General features: G+C 38.4%; 1 protein-coding gene across 1 annotated transcript in view; it reads right to left on the reverse strand.

Moving 5' to 3' along the window:
* Positions 1–14,517, reverse strand: part of LOC139513714 (uncharacterized) — a 65,123-nt gene extending 50,606 nt beyond the window's left edge. The window contains exons 1-2 of the mRNA XM_071302465.1: positions 14,133–14,517; positions 12,913–12,963 (exon numbers count right to left, since the gene is read on the reverse strand). Coding sequence (XP_071158566.1) covers positions 12,913–12,963; positions 14,133–14,184 — 103 coding nt within the window. The 5' untranslated portion in view covers positions 14,185–14,517. The remainder of the gene's footprint in view (positions 1–12,912; positions 12,964–14,132) is intronic.
* Between the last annotated feature and the right edge of the window lie 3,315 nt (positions 14,518–17,832).

Raw genomic sequence — 17,832 nt, forward strand, 5'->3', positions numbered from 1 at the left:
CGGAAAAAAAGTCATATTTGCTGAAATATGCACTGGGGTCACCCACTTGTTCAAACTCGTTGCCTCGGCAGTTCTGTATGGCTAGGGATTATAGAACCTGCTCTAATGAATAGCTATTGGGTGCGACTACAACGAAGGGGCAAAGAATTTCTGGGGTAAGCATTACTAATGGACGGAAATTGCGTCCGAAACATGGAAATCCAACCAAATTTGATATAATACGCATTGGGGGCACCCACTTTCCGACCCACTGTCTCAGTAGTTCCTTATGGCTAGGCATTATAGACGCTGCCCTGAGGAATAGCTATTGGATAGGACTACAACGTGAGGCTAAAGAATTTCTGGGGTAAGCATTCTGAGGGGCCGAAAATTTCGTCCGTAACACGGAAAAAAAGTCATATTTGCTGAAATATGCACTGGGGTCACCCACTTGTTCAAACTCGTTGCCCCGACAGTTCTGTATGGCTAGGGATTATAGAACCTGCTCTAATGAATAGCTATTGGGTGCGACTACAACGAAGGGGCAAATAATTTCTGAGGTAAGCATTACTAATGGATGGAAATTGCGTCCGAAACAAGGAAATCCAACCAAATTTGATATAATACGCATTTGGGGCACCCACTTTCCGACTCACTGTCTCAGTAGTTCCTTATGGCTAGGCATTATAGACGCTGCCCTGAGGAATAGCTATTGGATAGGACTACAACGTGAGGCTAAAGAATTTCTGGGGTAAGCATTCTGAGGGGCCGAAAATTTCGTGCGTAACACGGAAAAAAAGTCATATTTGCTGAAATATGCACTGGGGTCACCCACCTGTTCAAACTCGTTGCCCCGGCAGTTCTGTATGGCTAGGGATTATAGAACCTGCTCTAATGAATAGCTATTGGGTGCGACTACAACGAAGGGGCAAATAATTTCTGGGGTAAGCATTACTAATGGATGGAAATTGCGTCCGAAACAAGGAAATCCAACCAAATTTGATATAATACGCATTTGGGGCACCCACTTTCCGACTCACTGTCTCAGTAGTTCCTTATGGCTAGGCATTATAGACGCTGCCCTGAGGAATAGCTATTGGATAGGACTACAACGTGAGGCTAAAGAATTTCTGGGGTAAGCATTCTGAGGGGCCGAAAATTTCGTCCGTAACACGGAAAAAAAGTCATATTTGCTGAAATATGCACTGGGGGTCACCCACCTGTTCAAACTCGTTGCCCCGGCAGTTCTGTATGGCTAGGGATTATAGAACCTGCTCTAATGAATAGCTATTGGGTGCGACTACAACGAAGGGGCAAAGAATTTCTGGGGTAAGCATTACTAATGGACGGAAATTGCGTCCGAAACATGGAAATCCAACCAAATTCGATATAATACGCATTGGGGGCACCCACTTTCCGACCCACTGTCTCAGTAGTTCCTTATGGCTAGGCATTATAGACGCTGCCCTGAGGAATAGCTATTGGATAGGACTACAACGTGAGGCTAAAGAATTTCTGGGGTAAGCATTCTGAGGGGCCGAAAATTTCGTCCGTAACACGGAAAAAAAGTCATATTTGCTGAAATATGCACTGGGGGTCACCCACTTGTTCAAACTCGTTGCCCCGGCAGTTCTGTATGGCTAGGGATTATAGAACCTGCTCTAATGAATAGCTATTGGGTGCGACTACAACGAAGGGGCAAAGAATTTCTGGGGTAAGCATTACTAATGGATGGAAATTGCGTCCGAAACAAGGAAATCCAACCAAATTTGATATAATACGCATTTGGGGCACCCACTTTCCGACCCACTGTCTCAGTAGTTCCTTATGGCTAGGCATTATAGACGCTGCCCTGAGGAATAGCTATTGGATAGGACTACAACGTGAGGCTAAAGAATTTCTGGGGTAAGCATTCTGAGGGGCCGAAAATTTCGTCCGTAACACGGAAAAAAAGTCATATTTGCTGAAATATGCACTGGGGTCACCCACCTGTTCAAACTCGTTGCCCCGGCAGTTCTGTATGGCTAGGGATTATAGAACCTGCTCTAATGAATAGCTATTGGGTGCGACTACAACGAAGGGGCAAAGAATTTCTGGGGTAAGCATTACTAATGGACGGAAATTGCGTCCGAAACATGGAAATCCAACCAAATTCGATATAATACGCATTGGGGGCACCCACTTTCCGACCCACTGTCTCAGTAGTTCCTTATGGCTAGGCATTATAGACGCTGCCCTGAGGAATAGCTATTGGATAGGACTACAACGTGAGGCTAAAGAATTTCTGGGGTAAGCATTCTGGAGGGCCGAAAATTTCGTCCGTAACACGGAAAAAAAGTCATATTTGCTGAAATATGCACTGGGGGTCACCCACTTGTTCAAACTCGTTGCCCCGGCAGTTCTGTACGGCTAGGGATTATAGAACCTGCTCTAATGAATAGCTATTGGGTGCGACTACAACGAAGGGGCAAAGAATTTCTGGGGTAAGCATTACTAATGGACGGAAATTGCGTCCGAAACATGGAAATCCAACCAAATTCGATATAATACGCATTGGGGGCACCCACTTTCCGACCCACTGTCTCAGTAGTTCCTTATGGCTAGGCATTATAGACGCTGCCCTGAGGAATAGCTATTGGATAGGACTACAACGTGAGGCTAAAGAATTTCTGGGGTAAGCATTCTGAGGGGCCTAAAATTTCGTCCGTAACACTGAAAAAAAGTCATATTTGCTGAAATATGCACTGGGGGTCACCCACTTGTTCAAACTCGTTGCCCCGGCAGTTCTGTATGGCTAGGGATTATAGAACCTGCTCTAATGAATAGCTATTGGGTGCGACTACAACGAAGGGGCAAAGAATTTCTGGGGTAAGCATTCTGAAAGGCCCAAAATTTCGTCCGTAACACGGCAAAAAAGTCATATTTGCTGAAATACGCATTGGGCACTTTCCAACCTACTGCCTCGGCAGTTCTGTATGGCTAGGGATTATAGACTCTGTTCCAAAAAATAGCTATTGAATAGTACTACAGCAGAAGGGTAAAGAATCTCTGGGGTAAGCATTCTGAAAGGCCGAAACTTTCGCTCGAAATATAGAAATAAAGCCAAATTCGAAAAAATACGCGTTGGGGACACCCACTTTCCGACCCATTGTCTCGGTTGTTCTTTATGGCTAGGGATTATAGACGCTGTCGTAATTAATAGCTATTGGATAGGACTACAACGTGAGGCTGAAGAATTTCTGGGGTAAGCATTTTGAGGGGCCGAAAATTTCGTCCGTAACACGGAAAAAAAGTCATATTTGCTGAAATATGCACTGGGGGTCACCCACTTGTTCAAACTCGTTGCCCCGGCAGTTCTGTATGGCTAGGGATTATAGAACCTGCTCTAATGAATAGCTATTGGGTGCGACTACAACGAAGGGGCAAAGAATTTCTGGGGTAAGCATTACTAATGGACGGAAATTGCGTCCGAAACATGGAAATCCAACCAAATTTGATATAATACGCATTGGGGGCACCCACTTTCCGACCCACTGTCTCAGTAGTTCCTTATGGCTAGGCATTATAGACGCTGCCCTGAGGAATAGCTATTGGATAGGACTACAACGTGAGGCTAAAGAATTTCTGGGGTAAGCATTCTGAGGGCCGAAAATTCCGTCCGTAACACGGAAAAAAAGTCATATTTGCTGAAATATGCACTGGGGGTCACCCACTTGTTCAAACTCGTTGCCCCGGCAGTTCTGTATGGCTAGAGATTATAGAACCTGCTCTAATGAATAGCTATTGGGTGCGACTACAACGAAGGGGCAAAGAATTTCTGGGGTAAGCATTACTAATGGACGGAAATTGCGTCCGAAACATGGAAATCCAACCAAATTTGATATAATACGCATTTGGGGCACCCACTTTCCGACCCACTGTCTCAGTAGTTCCTTATGGCTAGGCATTATAGACGCTGCCCTGATGAATAGCTATTGGATAGGACTACAGCGTGAGGCTAAAGAATTTCTGGGGTAAGCATTCTGAGGGGCCTAAAATTTCGTCCGTAACACGGAAAAAAAGTCATATTTGCTGAAATATGCGCTGGGGTCACCCACTTGTTCAAACTCGTTGCCCCGACAGTTCTGTATGGCTAGGGATTATAGAATCTGCTCTAATGAATAGCTATTGGGTGCGACTACAACGAAGGGGCAAAGAATTTCTGGGGTAAGCATTACTTATGGACGGAAATTGCGTCCGAAACATGGAAATCCAACCAAATTCGATATAATACGCATTGGGGCACCCACTTTCCGACCCATTGTCTCGGTTGTTCTTTATGGCTAGGGATTATAGACGCTGCCGTAATTAATAGCTATTGGATAGGACTACAACGTGAGGATCAAGAATTTCTGGGGTAAGCATTCTGAAAGGCCCAAAATTTCGTCCGTAACACGGCAAAAAAGTCATATTTGCTGAAATACGCATTGGGCACTTTCCAACCTACTGCCTCGGCAGTTCTGTATGGCTAGCGATTATAGACTCTGTTCCAAAAAAATAGCTATTGAATAGTACTACAGCGGAAGGGTAAAGAATCTCTGGGGTAAGCATTCTGAAAGGTCGAAACTTTCGCTCACACCGAACAACAAGCTATAAAGGGCCCCAAAATTACTAGTAAAATCATTCAAACAGGAAAAGCAACGGTATAATCTATATAAACTGAACGAGTTTAAAAACGCAACACTCATTTTGTTGATTTTTTTTTACCAAATCTTGTTTGATTCTCTTACAACTACTTTTCATGCTTACCATACTTCTTTCTCTTTACAAAAAATCAAAATCTGACTTATCTGTGATTATTGAACATATTGACATTTTAAAGTCGCACGAATTTCTTAAAGCAAAATTTTGGGCCCATGAAAGATTGTTTCATTTTTTTTTTGCTTTGTGAAACAGTTCTTTCAATCCTTTGCCACACTTAAATCAGTTAAAAAATGTTGCATCCCGTATTGCCAAGACTGAGAAATAAAAAAACTGAAGCAGCCCTTAAGCATACTGCAAAATGGAAACATAAACGTGCTGCAACCATACTCCATACCTTCACTTGAACTTCTACATCGTTTACACGAACAATCAAAGATTGATATCAATGCTGATTGTATAAAAACAGAAATTCCAATTCGGAGAACAATTAAAGATGACGTTGACAAGATAAGAATGTTTAAGTAAAAGCTGCTGCAGAGTCTATAATCCCTAGCCATACAGAACTGCCGAGGCAGTAGGTTGGAAAGTGCCCAATGTGTATTTCAGCAAATATGACTTTTTTGCCGTGTTACAGACGAAATTTTGGGCCTTTCAGAATGCTTACCTCAGAAATTCTTTATCCTCACGTTGTAGTACTATCCAATAGCTATTAATTACGGCAGCGTCTATAATCCCTAGCCATCAAAAACAACCGAGACAATGGGTCGAAAAGTGGGTCCCCTCAATGCGTATTTTATCGAATTTGGCTTTATTTCCATGTTTCGGACGAAATTTTCGGCCTTAAAGAATGCTTACCCCAGAAATTCTTTACCCTCACGTTATAGTACTATCTAATAGCTATTCATTAAGGCAGCGTCTATAAACCCTAGCCATACAGAACTACCGAGACAATGGATCGGAAAGTGGGTGCCCTCAATACGTATTTTATCGAATTTGGCTTTATTTCCATGTTTCGGACGAAATTTTCGACCTTTAGGAATGCTTACCCCAGAAATTCTTTACCCTCACGTTGTAGTACTATCTAATAGCTATTCATTAAGGCATCGTCTATAAACCCTAGCCATACAGAACTACCGAGACAATGGGTTGGAAAGTGGGTGCCCCCAATGCGTATTTTATCGAATTTGACTTTATTTCTATGTTTCGGACGAAATTTTCGACCTTTAGGAATGCTTACCCCAGAAATTCTTTACCCTCACGTTGTAGTACTATCTCATAGCTATTTATTAAGGTAGCGTCTATAAACCCTAGCCATAAAGAACAGCCGAGGCAATAGGTTTGAACAAGTGGGAGACCCCAATGCGTATTTTATCGAATTTGGCTTTATTTCCATGTTTCGGACGAAATTTTCGACCTTTAGGATTGCTTACCCCAGAAATTCTTTGCCCTCTCGTTGTAGTACTATCCAATAGCTATTTATTAAAACAGAGTCTATAATTCCTAGCCATACACAACAGCCGAGGCAATGGGTTTGAACAAGTGGGTGACCCCAATGCGTATTTATCAAATTTGACCATTTTTGCGTGTTACGGACGAAATTTTCGGCCTTTAAGAATGCTTACCCCAGAAATTCTTTACCCTCACGTTGTAGTACTATCTAATAGCTATTCATTAAGGCAGCGTCTATAAACCCTAGCCATACAGAACTACCGAGACAATGGGTCAGAAAGTGGGTGCCCCCAATGCGTATTTTATCGAATTTGGCTTTATTTCTATGTTTCGGACGAAATTTTCGATCTTTAGGAATGCTTACCCCAGAAATTCTTTACCCTCACGTTGTAGTACTATCTCATAGCTATTTATTAAGGTAGCGTCTATAAACCCTAGCCATAAAGAACAGCCGAGGCAATGGGTTTGAACAAGTGGGTGACCCCAATGCGTGTTTATCAAATTTGACCATTTTTCCGTGTTACGGACGAAATTTTCGGCCTTTAAGAATGCTTACCCCAGAAATTTTTTACCCTCACGTTGTAGTACTATCTCATAGCTATTTATTAAGGCAGCGTCTATAAACCCTAGCCATAAAGAACTACCGAGACAATGGGTCGGAAAATGGGTGCCCCCAATGCGTATTTTATCGAATTTGGCTTTATTTCTATGTTTCGGACGACATTTTCAATCTTTAGGAATGCTAACCCCAGAAATTCTTTACCCTCAAGTTGTAGTACTATCTCATAGCTATTTATTAAGGCAGCGTCTATAAACCCTAGCCATAAAGAACAGCCGAGGCAATGGGTTTGAACAAGTGGGTGACCCCAATGCGTGTTTATCAAATTTGACCATTTTTCCGTGTTACGGACGGAATTTTCGGCCTTTAAGAATGCTTACCCCAGAAATTTTTTACCCTCACGTTGTAGTACTATCTCATAGCTATTTATTAAGGCAGCGTCTATAAACCCTAGCCATAAAGAACTACCGAGACAATGGGTCGGAAAATGGGTGCCCCAATGCGTATTTTATCGAATTTGGCTTTATTTCCATGTTTCGGACGATATTTTCGGCCTTTAAGAATGCTTACCCCAGAAATTCCTTACCCTCACGTTGTAATACTATCTAATAGCTATTCATTAAGGCAGCGTCTATAAACCCTAGCCATACAGAACTACCGAGACAATGGGTCGGAAAGTGGGTGCCGCAATGCGTATTTATCAAATTTGACCATTTTTCCGTGTTACGGACGAAATTTTCGGCCTTTAAGAATGCTTACCCCAGAAATTCTTTACACTCACGTTGTAGTACTATCTAATAGCTATTGATGAAGGCAGCGTCTATAAACCCTAGCCATAAAGAACAGCCGAAGCAATGGGTTTCAACAAGTGGGTGACCCAAATGCGTATTTATCAAATTTGACCATTTTTCCGTGTTACGGACGAAATTTTCGGCCTTTAAGAATGCTTACCCCAGAAATTCTTTACCCTCACGTTGTAGTACTATCTAATAGCTATTTATTAAGGCAGCGTCTATAAACCCTAGCCATAAAGAACTACCGAGACAATGGGTCGAAAAGTGGGTCCCCTCAATGCGTATTTTATCGAATTTGGCTTTATTTCCATGTTTCGGACGAAATTTTCGGCCTTAAAGAATGCTTACCCCAGAAATTCTTTACCCTCACGTTATAGTACTATCTAATAGCTATTCATTAAGGCAGCGTCTATAAACCCTAGCCATACAGAACTACCGAGACAATGGATCGGAAAGTGGGTGCCCTCAATACGTATTTTATCGAATTTGGCTTTATTTCCATGTTTCGGACGAAATTTTCGACCTTTAGGAATGCTTACCCCAGAAATTCTTTACCCTCACGTTGTAGTACTATCTAATAGCTATTCATTAAGGCATTGTCTATAAACCCTAGCCATACAGAACTACCGAGACAATGAGTCGGAAAGTGGGTGCCCCCAATGCGTATTTTATCGAATTTGACTTTATTTCTATGTTTCGGACGAAATTTTCGACCTTTAGGAATGCTTACCCCAGAAATTCTTTACCCTCACGTTGTAGTTCTATCTCATAGCTATTTATTAAGGTAGCGTCTATAAACCCTAGCCATAAAGAACAGCCGAGGCAATAGGTTTGAACAAGTGGGAGACCCCAATGCGTATTTTATCGAATTTGGCTTTATTTCCATGTTTCGGACGAAATTTTCGACCTTTAGGATTGCTTACCCCAGAAATTCTTTGCCCTCTCGTTGTAGTACTATCCAATAGCTATTTATTAAAACAGAGTCTATAATTCCTAGCCATACACAACAGCCGAGGCAATGGGTTTGAACAAGTGGGTGACCCCAATGCGTATTTATCAAATTTGACCATTTTTCCGTGTTACGGACGAAATTTTCGGCCTTTAAGAATGCTTACCCCAGAAATTCTTTACCCTCACGTTGTAGTACTATCTAATAGCTATTCATTAAGGCAGCGTCTATAAACCCTAGCCATAAAGAACTACCGAGACAATGGGTCGGAAAGTGGGTCCCCTCAATGCGTATTTTATCGAATTTGGCTTTATTTCCATGTTTCGGACGAAATTTTCGACCTTTAGGAATGCTTACCCCAGAAATTCTTTACCCTCACGTTGTAGTACTATCTCATAGCTATTTATTAAGGCAGCGTCTATAAACCCTAGGCATACAGAACTACCGAGACAATGGGTCGGAAAGTGGGTGCCCCCAATGCGTATTTTATCGAATTTGGCTTTATTTCTATGTTTCGGACGAAATTTTCGATCTTTAGGAATGCTTACCCCAGAAATTCTTTACCCTCACGTTGTAGTACTATCTCATAGCTATTTATTAAGGCAGCGTCTATAAACCCTAGCCATACAGAACTACCGAGACAATGGGTCGGAAAGTGGGTGCCCCCAATGCGTATTTTATCGAATTTGGCTTTATTTCTATGTTTCGGACGAAATTTTCGATCTTTAGGAATGCTTACCCCAGAAATTCTTTACCCTCACGTTGTAGTACTATCTCATAGCTATTTATTAAGGCAGCGTCTATAAACCCTAGCCATAAAGAACAGCCGAGGCAATGGGTTTGAACAAGTGGGTGACCCCAATGCGTGTTTATCAAATTTGACCATTTTTCCGTGTTACGGACGAAATTTTCGGCCTTTAAGAATGCTTACCCCAGAAATTCTTTACCCTCACGTTGTAGTACTATCTCATAGCTATTTATTAAGGCAGCGTCTATAAACCCTAGCCATAAAGAACTACCGAGACAATGGGTCGGAAAGTGGGTGCCCTCAATGCGTATTTTATCGAATTTGGCTTTATTTCCATGTTTCAGACGATATTTTCGGTCTTTAAGAATGCTTACCCCAGAAATTCCTTACCCTCACGTTGTAATACTATCTAATAGCTATTCATTAAGGCAGCGTCTATAAACCCTAGCCATACAGAACTACCGAGACAATGGGTCGGAAAGTGGGTGCCGCAATGCGTATTTATCAAATTTGACCATTTTTCCGTGTTACGGACGAAATTTTCGGCCTTTAAGAATGCTTACCCCAGAAATTCTTTACACTCACGTTGTAGTACTATCTAATAGCTATTGATGAAGGCAGCGTCTATAAACCCTAGCCATAAAGAACAGCCGAGGCAATGGGTTTGAACAAGTGGGTGACCCAAATGCGTATTTATCAAATTTGACCATTTTTCCGTGTTACGGACGAAATTTTCGGCCTTTAAGAATGCTTACCCCAGAAATTCTTTACCCTCACGTTGTAGTACTATCTAATAGCTATTCATTAAGGCAGCGTCTTTAAACCCTAGCCATAAAGAACTACCGAGACAATGGGTCGAAAAGTGGGTCCCCTCAATGCGTATTTTATCGAATTTGGCTTTATTTCCATGTTTCGGACGAAATTTTCGGCCTTAAAGAATGCTTACCCCAGAAATTCTTTACCCTCACGTTATAGTTCTATCTAATAGCTATTCATTAAGGCAGCGTCTATAAACCCTAGCCATAAAGAACTACCGAGACAATGGGTCGGAAAGTGGGTGCCCCCAATGCGTATTTTATCGAATTTGGCTTTATTTCTATGTTTCGGACGAAATTTTCGACCTTTAGGAATGCTTACCCCAGAAATTCTTTACCCTCACGTTGTAGTACTATCTCATAGCTATTTATTAAGGCAGCGTCTATAAACCCTAGCCATAAAGAACAGCCGAGGCAATGGGTTTGAACAAGTGAGTGACCCCAATGCGTATTTATCAAATTTGACCATTTTTCCGTGTTACGGACGAAATTTTCGGCCTTTAAGAATGCTTACCCCAGAAATTCTTTACCCTCACGTTGTAGTACTATCTCATAGCTATTTATTAAGGCAGCGTCTATAAACCCTAGCCATAAAGAACTACCGAGACAATGGGTCGGAAAATGGGTGCCCCAAATGCGTATTTTATCGAATTTGGCTTTATTTCCATGTTTCGGACGAAATTTTCGACCTTTAGGAATGCCTACCCAGAAATTCTTTGCCCTCTCGTTGTAGTACTTACTATCCAATAGCTATTTATTAGAGCAAAGTCTATTCAGAACAGCCAAGGCAATGGGTTGGAAATGTGAGTTATGAAGTTGTATTGTCGATATACCATGAACAAATTTATTTTACATCAAAATTCTATATTTTTAGTCGTTGATATGAGTTTTGAAAATCGCAAATGTGGGTTAAACATGCGTTAATACGAATCACTTTTTGGACTTAATAGATAATACTTTATTTGAATCATCGTCATGATTTTTTTTATTGTAAATGTTAATTACAAAATCGTAAATATGAGTTAGAAATCTACAAACTATAGTTAGAATTTTGTTAATGGGATATAAAAATCTTTGATTTTCTATATAAATCTTGTTTTCGAACAAATAATGTCAATAACTATGATTTTAAAGAAAAACAAAATTGTCGCTCAAGTAGTTTTCCAAACGCAATTGAAGGATGACGAATTGCAGGATAGCTTTTCATAAAGAGAATTTCAGGATGAGAATTGCTGGATAGCTTGACACTAGTTCCAAAGCAATGGCCTATATATGTACTATTTACATGCATGAAGTTGTTGTATGTGCCGATTTTCATTTCGTTCTTTTAATCTTTCAACATTTAGGCATTTAGAGGATCATCGATGGAGACAAGAGGAAAGGGGACAGATACGTTGTGAACGTCGTCCAGTTTTGAGCAGGTTGGGTGATCATGTAAACTGTTGAACATTTCAGTCCTCTGTGTACGGTTTTATAAGGGTTTTATTCTAATTTTGGGACATAAAACAAAAGGACTAATTTGTGTCATCGGAGCGCTATATATTCTAGTTTCAGCAGGGACACAACGATCCCCACGGAAAATGCCACGTTGCTGGGTTTTTTTTTAATCAAACCATAGAAGTATAACAAGACGTATTATATTGTCACTATATGATACTTTAAGGATAAAATAAAATTAAAAGATTTGTATGTGCCTCATTACATTAAAAATCATAAAACACAAAGGATTCATAAGCCGAAAATCTGAAGCCGATATCAAAATCTGAGATAACTATAAAATCTCGGTTATACTGGATAAACATTGTTAGTTCTTTAGCCGAAGGATAAACACCAAAGAAAGGACTTTATACCAACTATCAGCTTGTTGTGTGATATTAATCATATTTCATAAATCAAAGTCCCAATTTTGGCTTGCGTAATTTATCTCTTTAAAAAAAACCCAAAGCACTCATAAGTTTACCAATGTAAATAGGTGCACTTGATAATTTCAAGTTGAACATCAATTGGTGCAATTTAACTATATTTCTGTTGCATATTGTTTTATTATATAATGTTATTGCATATAATATATATTTTAGGACATCTTCATCCGAACTATTATCAGTTTTTGAAAGAGCGATATCTCCCAAGTCCTTTTTCTTCTTTTCTATCTTTCACAAGCTGACGGATGAACCTAGTTACTATCTGAATATTGGGGAAATAACATTATTTGCCATTCAAAGTGCAGAACTCAAAGCCGCTCCTTTTCAAAAGGAGTCGTTACTTGCAATACAGTCAAAGGCCGGCAGAACTCAAAACCGCATTTCTCCAGAAGGAATGGACTCAATATTCAAAGGGAGTGGTTGCTTGCAATACAGATGAAGAACAGAACCCCAAAACCGCTTCTCTTCAAAAGGAATGGTTGTTACCAATACAGTTATATAACAGAACACAAAACCGCACCTCTTCAAAGGGGGTGGTTGCTTGAAATATGTAGTCAACTGAGAGCAGAACCCAAAACCGCACCTCTTTAAAAGGAGTGTGTGTTTGCAATACAGTCAAAGGGCAGAACCCAAAACCGCATCTTTTCAAAAGGAGTGTGTGTTTGCAATACAGTCAAAGGGCAGAACCCAAAACAGCACATATTCAAACGGAGTGTTTGTTTGCAATACAATTAAAGGGCAGAACCCAAAACCGCACCTCTTCAAACGGAGTGTTTGTTTGCAATACGGTCAAAGGGCAGAATCCAAAACCGCACCTCTTTTAAAGGAGTGTGTGTTTGGGCAGAACCCAAAACCGCACCTCTTCAAAAGTAGTGTTTGTTTGCAGTATAGTCAAAAGGCAGAACCCAAAACTACACCTCTTCAAAAGGGGTAGTTGCTTGCAATACAGTCAAGGGATATCTTGAAGATTTGGTACCAGGAGATTTTATAAGCATTATACTGATATATACTTACTTGTACACTGAGTGGCACATTGTGTGTTTGAATTGAGATTCTTAACAGGTCCTGAAACAAGATGTTATTGACATTAAATTGAATCATGATACCTAATTATGTACTTGATGGTACTTTTCATTTCCGATATAAACATCTCAAGTTTATATTCTAGGTTAAGTTAGAACACGACGTAAAGTAAAGTACATGTATGGTACAAAGTCCACAGTGTGTTAATTAAGCATAATTATTACAAAGAAAAACATGTATTATAGTTCAAAGTACATTGCCGTTTCACCTACATCAACGATTGCTTCTAGAAATTTTATATAAGTTTAAACAAGCCAAAGGTGCAACACCAGAGGAAACAAATAAAGATACTCATACAATACATGATTTCTAAAGATGCAGTTGAAGTGGTTCAACAATTCATGTTTGTTTTCCCGGATTTTTGGTGCATTCGTCCTGGTTCAATATTTTTTGTAGTATTTTGTGAACTTGTTTGTCTTTTCGTTTGTTTATTGTTCTTTTATAGTACTATTTGTGCTTCGTCTATTTATGCTTATTATTTCATTCTGGGTATTTTCATATTTTGTTCTCTCGACTGACTGTGACAAAACCATACGGACTCACAAAATTTTGATAAAGGACACTTTTAAGAATTTTTGAAAACGCGACTAATTCGGTTGTTTTATGAGCAGCTTCAAAAGTTTAAACCCGATACAGCTTAGTGAAAACCTTTTATGTACGAACAAAGTCAATGTAAACAGATATATAAATAGAACTGACATATTCAATAAATTCAATTTAAAAGATGGTATGAAATATAAAACACTTGTAAACGTGACTGCGTATATCAAATTCAACGCAGGTTGACTCGTCTCTGTTGACAACATAAACAATTTGACATATGCTTATATGTTCACAACATTTCAAATGACATTTGAAAACAAAAACATGCCTTTGTTTTAAATTAAACTGCCATATTCGTTTATACATGTATACTAAAGAGGTAAATTTTCAGTGATCATACAAATTAATTAAATTAAAATAAAAATAAAACCAACATTTACATAAAATCTATATGCCCTTCTTATGTCGTTTGTTTTCTGTCTGCTTGAAATGTATCCCACACTCTGTTATTCTGTTATTAGCTTATTGTAGCAATGCGAGCATTTCTTGTTGTCTTGACTGATATTTAGCTTCTTATAATATGGTAAATGTAAAAAAATTAGTCTTACCTGATAAAGCACTGACCACTAAGACACTAATCACGGCTAAGCGTAATTCCATGATTATTGTCCAAGTCCAACAATATGGACAGTTGCGCTGATAAACTTTTACTAACTCTGAAGTTGTTTGCGCAGTTTCATATTTATATACAAAGGGTCATAGTACTAAGTCCAATACATGTTAATCCATTGATGTTGTATGACACACGATGATTGCAATTAAGGCCAATTGAATATTTTGAATTGCTTTCCGGATCATGCTGTATTATCTTGGTACTAGATAACACATTTTTGGGAAATAGATATAAAAAAAACCGCTGTCATCAACAATTTTTAAAACATTTTTGTGGACGAAAAATTATTGACATTGGAAAAGGACTTTTACTTCAAACTTAATTGACCATGACGAACAAAGATATATACTAACTGGACAACACAAGCACACACCGTACGACCGGCATAACCACAAGGCAGATAATGCTAAATTGTAAACTTAAAAAGACTACAAATATAATGTTTTCTAGTATAAATCGCATAAAAACATTAAATGTTGCCAGAACTATACGGCCTATAATTGCAAACATCCCGGCAAAGCCTATTTAATATGCTATGGTAAATTTTTGTATTCTTGTCCTTCATTTTTGCGAACGTGCTTTGTCTATATGCTTTTTTTGTGTTTTTTGTTGACATATATTTGTTTATTTTTATAGTGATTAAGATTATAAAACAATGTTGACTGCTGTACCCTTATTTTTGAAATTTTTAACTATTATGTGTGTTTGTATAGGTCACACATCGTTGTCAATATAATGGAATTTTAAGCGACTGTCATAACAGTGAAAGGTTTGGCTAGCTATAAAACCAGGTTAAATCCACTGTTTTCTACATAAGGAAGTGTCTGTACCAAGTCAGGAGTTGTTATCCATTCGTTTAATGCTTGGGCATTTGATTTTGTCAAATTGTCAAAACCGCCGTAAGGACAATACGTTTTAGGGGGGGGGGGCAATAACTTTTTGTGTTAACCTGTTATGACCCTTTCCAAGGTGTTGTTAACTTTATCTGAGATCATTTTAAGCTGTTAACTGTTTTCAACCCACTTTGTTTACTGTTATCAGCATTTTTGCATTTTTTGTTAGGTGTTGTTAACATGTTAACGGAACCCCTATTGCCCCCTTTACCACTCGTTTACGGTATCGGTTTTTGAATTTCGGTTTAAAAATAACCAACTTGGCATAACGCAACAAATTTTCAAGAAACTGAAACTGACGAAAGGCTTAGTAATATTAAAATTCAATGAAAAAAAGCTCTTGAACAAAATGACAACGTTTTTCATGAAATAATGTGATATTCTGAACTGCCCAAATCAGCAATTATATACAACTATTGAAGTTTAGTAATGAAATTCATTTTTCTAAATCAAGAAACTGACCCCCTGGGAACGTTGGTTCCTCTCGGGTTTTTTTTTTTTTTTTTGTGGTTCATGTTGCTCAATCATAAATAAATTAGTTAAGTGTTTGTCTCCTCGTCGATAATCCATTAGACATGGTGTTCCTCCTGCTTTTCTTTAACTTTTTATGCTTTTTTTTAATATATATATATACATTCTCCCCTTTTAACGATAGAGTGCAATCTTTATTGTATAAAATACTTGACTGTTTGAGATAGGCCTAATTTATTTAGTTTCATAGTTTTTCGGGCAATCTTTTATGTAGTTATATCTTGATATGCAGTCCTGTCCATCTGAAGTGATCTTTACATATTCACTTCTCTTAAGGCTGCTGTAGTGGCCTGAACATATAACGTTACCAATGTCTGTGCAGCTGTCTTGCCGAAATCAGATACTATAGTTGTTGCTTGGACTGGTTTTTTAAATTATTTACTGTACATATTGAACTGCTGTTTAGTTGATAACTGTACAATGGGGAGTTACAAACAAGTTAACTAATAAACTCTAAGTAATTCCTTGTCAAATGGCAAAATCAAAATCTCAAACAAATCTAACGAATGGAAAACAACTGTCATATTCCTAACTTGTAGGCATTTCCTTATATATAAAATGGTGAATTATTTAAGGGACGACATCAAAAGTTCAATGAAGAATATAAAACTTAATTCACATAGTTTTTTCACTAACCCCCCCCCCCCCCCCCTCCTCTCTTAACTTAATTTGGGAAAAATAGATTGACCAATAGGGATATACGTAAAATCGATTTTAGATTAACAAAAATTGCAGCAATGTTGACCCCCACCCACCCCTAAACTATTTGATTTAAGTTTGTTATCCTACATCAATCTTTTGATGTCGTCCCTAAGCTGATAGACAGACAAAAGATAGATTAATGCTCTGAAAAAAATCCAACCTATACCTTACATTGATCAATATACAAACAATGTGCGATAATCTAAAAGGGCACGTATTTTAATTTTAGAAAAGGGAAGGTGTATACAGTTTCTGTATACTTATAGTGTTTCTATTGTGACCATATTTCTTTTATCATTTACGCCGCGTAATTCTTTCAATGATAACTGCCGGGAGGACCTATAGCGGATTTTGCTATTTTTTTGCGATTACAAACCCATCGCATCTATATGTGCCTGTCCCTAGTCAGGAGCCTGCAATTCAATGTGTGTTGTTCGTTGCTGTACATCGCATTTATTTTTCGTTTATTTTGTTGTGCATAAATCAGGCCGTTAGTCTTCTCTCTCGTTTGAAATGTTAAACATTTGTGATTTCGGGGCCTTTCCATGCTTATTGTGTGATATGTGTTTTGCTCATTGTTGAGGGCCTTATTGTGACCTATTGTTGTTAACTTCTATATATATGTGATTTGGTCTCTGATGGAGAAATGTCATATTGGCAGTCATGCCTCATCCTCATTTTTTTAAAATTTATATCTCATCAACAGAAAAAGAAACACAATGATAATCTTGTCTTTTTTGTAATATTTATTTTGATGAAGAAATGAGTGATTTTCCCCTTGAAATCAATGCATTTGTGTAGATGTTTTGAATTAGGGTTGCTTAACTCATTCATTTCTTATGAGTTATATTTCAAAAGATTGCAAATTATGTAATGAACATTTAATTGCACATGGAAAGGTTTCACCGAAGTGTTAAGCAGGGAGTGTATTCGACTGTGGAATCATCGATTGGTCGTTGTATGCCTTGTCTTACTATTTGGTAACATCGACATAGAACAATGATTACAATTACATGTATTATATTTATACCGTAGTTTTAAAAAAGAAATTCTACTTCTTTAACAAGCATATGCAATTTCAAGGCTACAATATCGCACATTTTAATCTTATATATACACTACAATCTGAAATTTTTACATGTTCAAATACTTGATATCACCTACGAAGCTTGATACCGAACAAGGCGAGGCCAGCATTTCGTGACCTAACAGATGAATTATTTGTTCTACCGATAGTGGTAATATTACACTAAAAACTGACATAATATTTTTTTTCATCTATAAGTTTTGTCATAAAATTATCACTCGGGTATATATAGCAAAATACTAGTAATTGCGTCGGAATATTCAGTTATATAAATACAAAATCTGGTTAAGTCCCTTGATCAATATTCGAATGTAGCCTGTGACCTCGGAAGATAAAAAAAGTTATGTTAACGATATGCTGTGTTGCATGTTCCTATGCATAGATGTTTATAAATAGGCCCCGAAACTACAAATCACGCATAT

Source organism: Mytilus edulis, chromosome 1, assembly GCF_963676685.1.
Source record: "Mytilus edulis chromosome 1, xbMytEdul2.2, whole genome shotgun sequence".
Classification (NCBI taxonomy): Eukaryota; Metazoa; Mollusca; class Bivalvia; order Mytilida; family Mytilidae; genus Mytilus; species Mytilus edulis.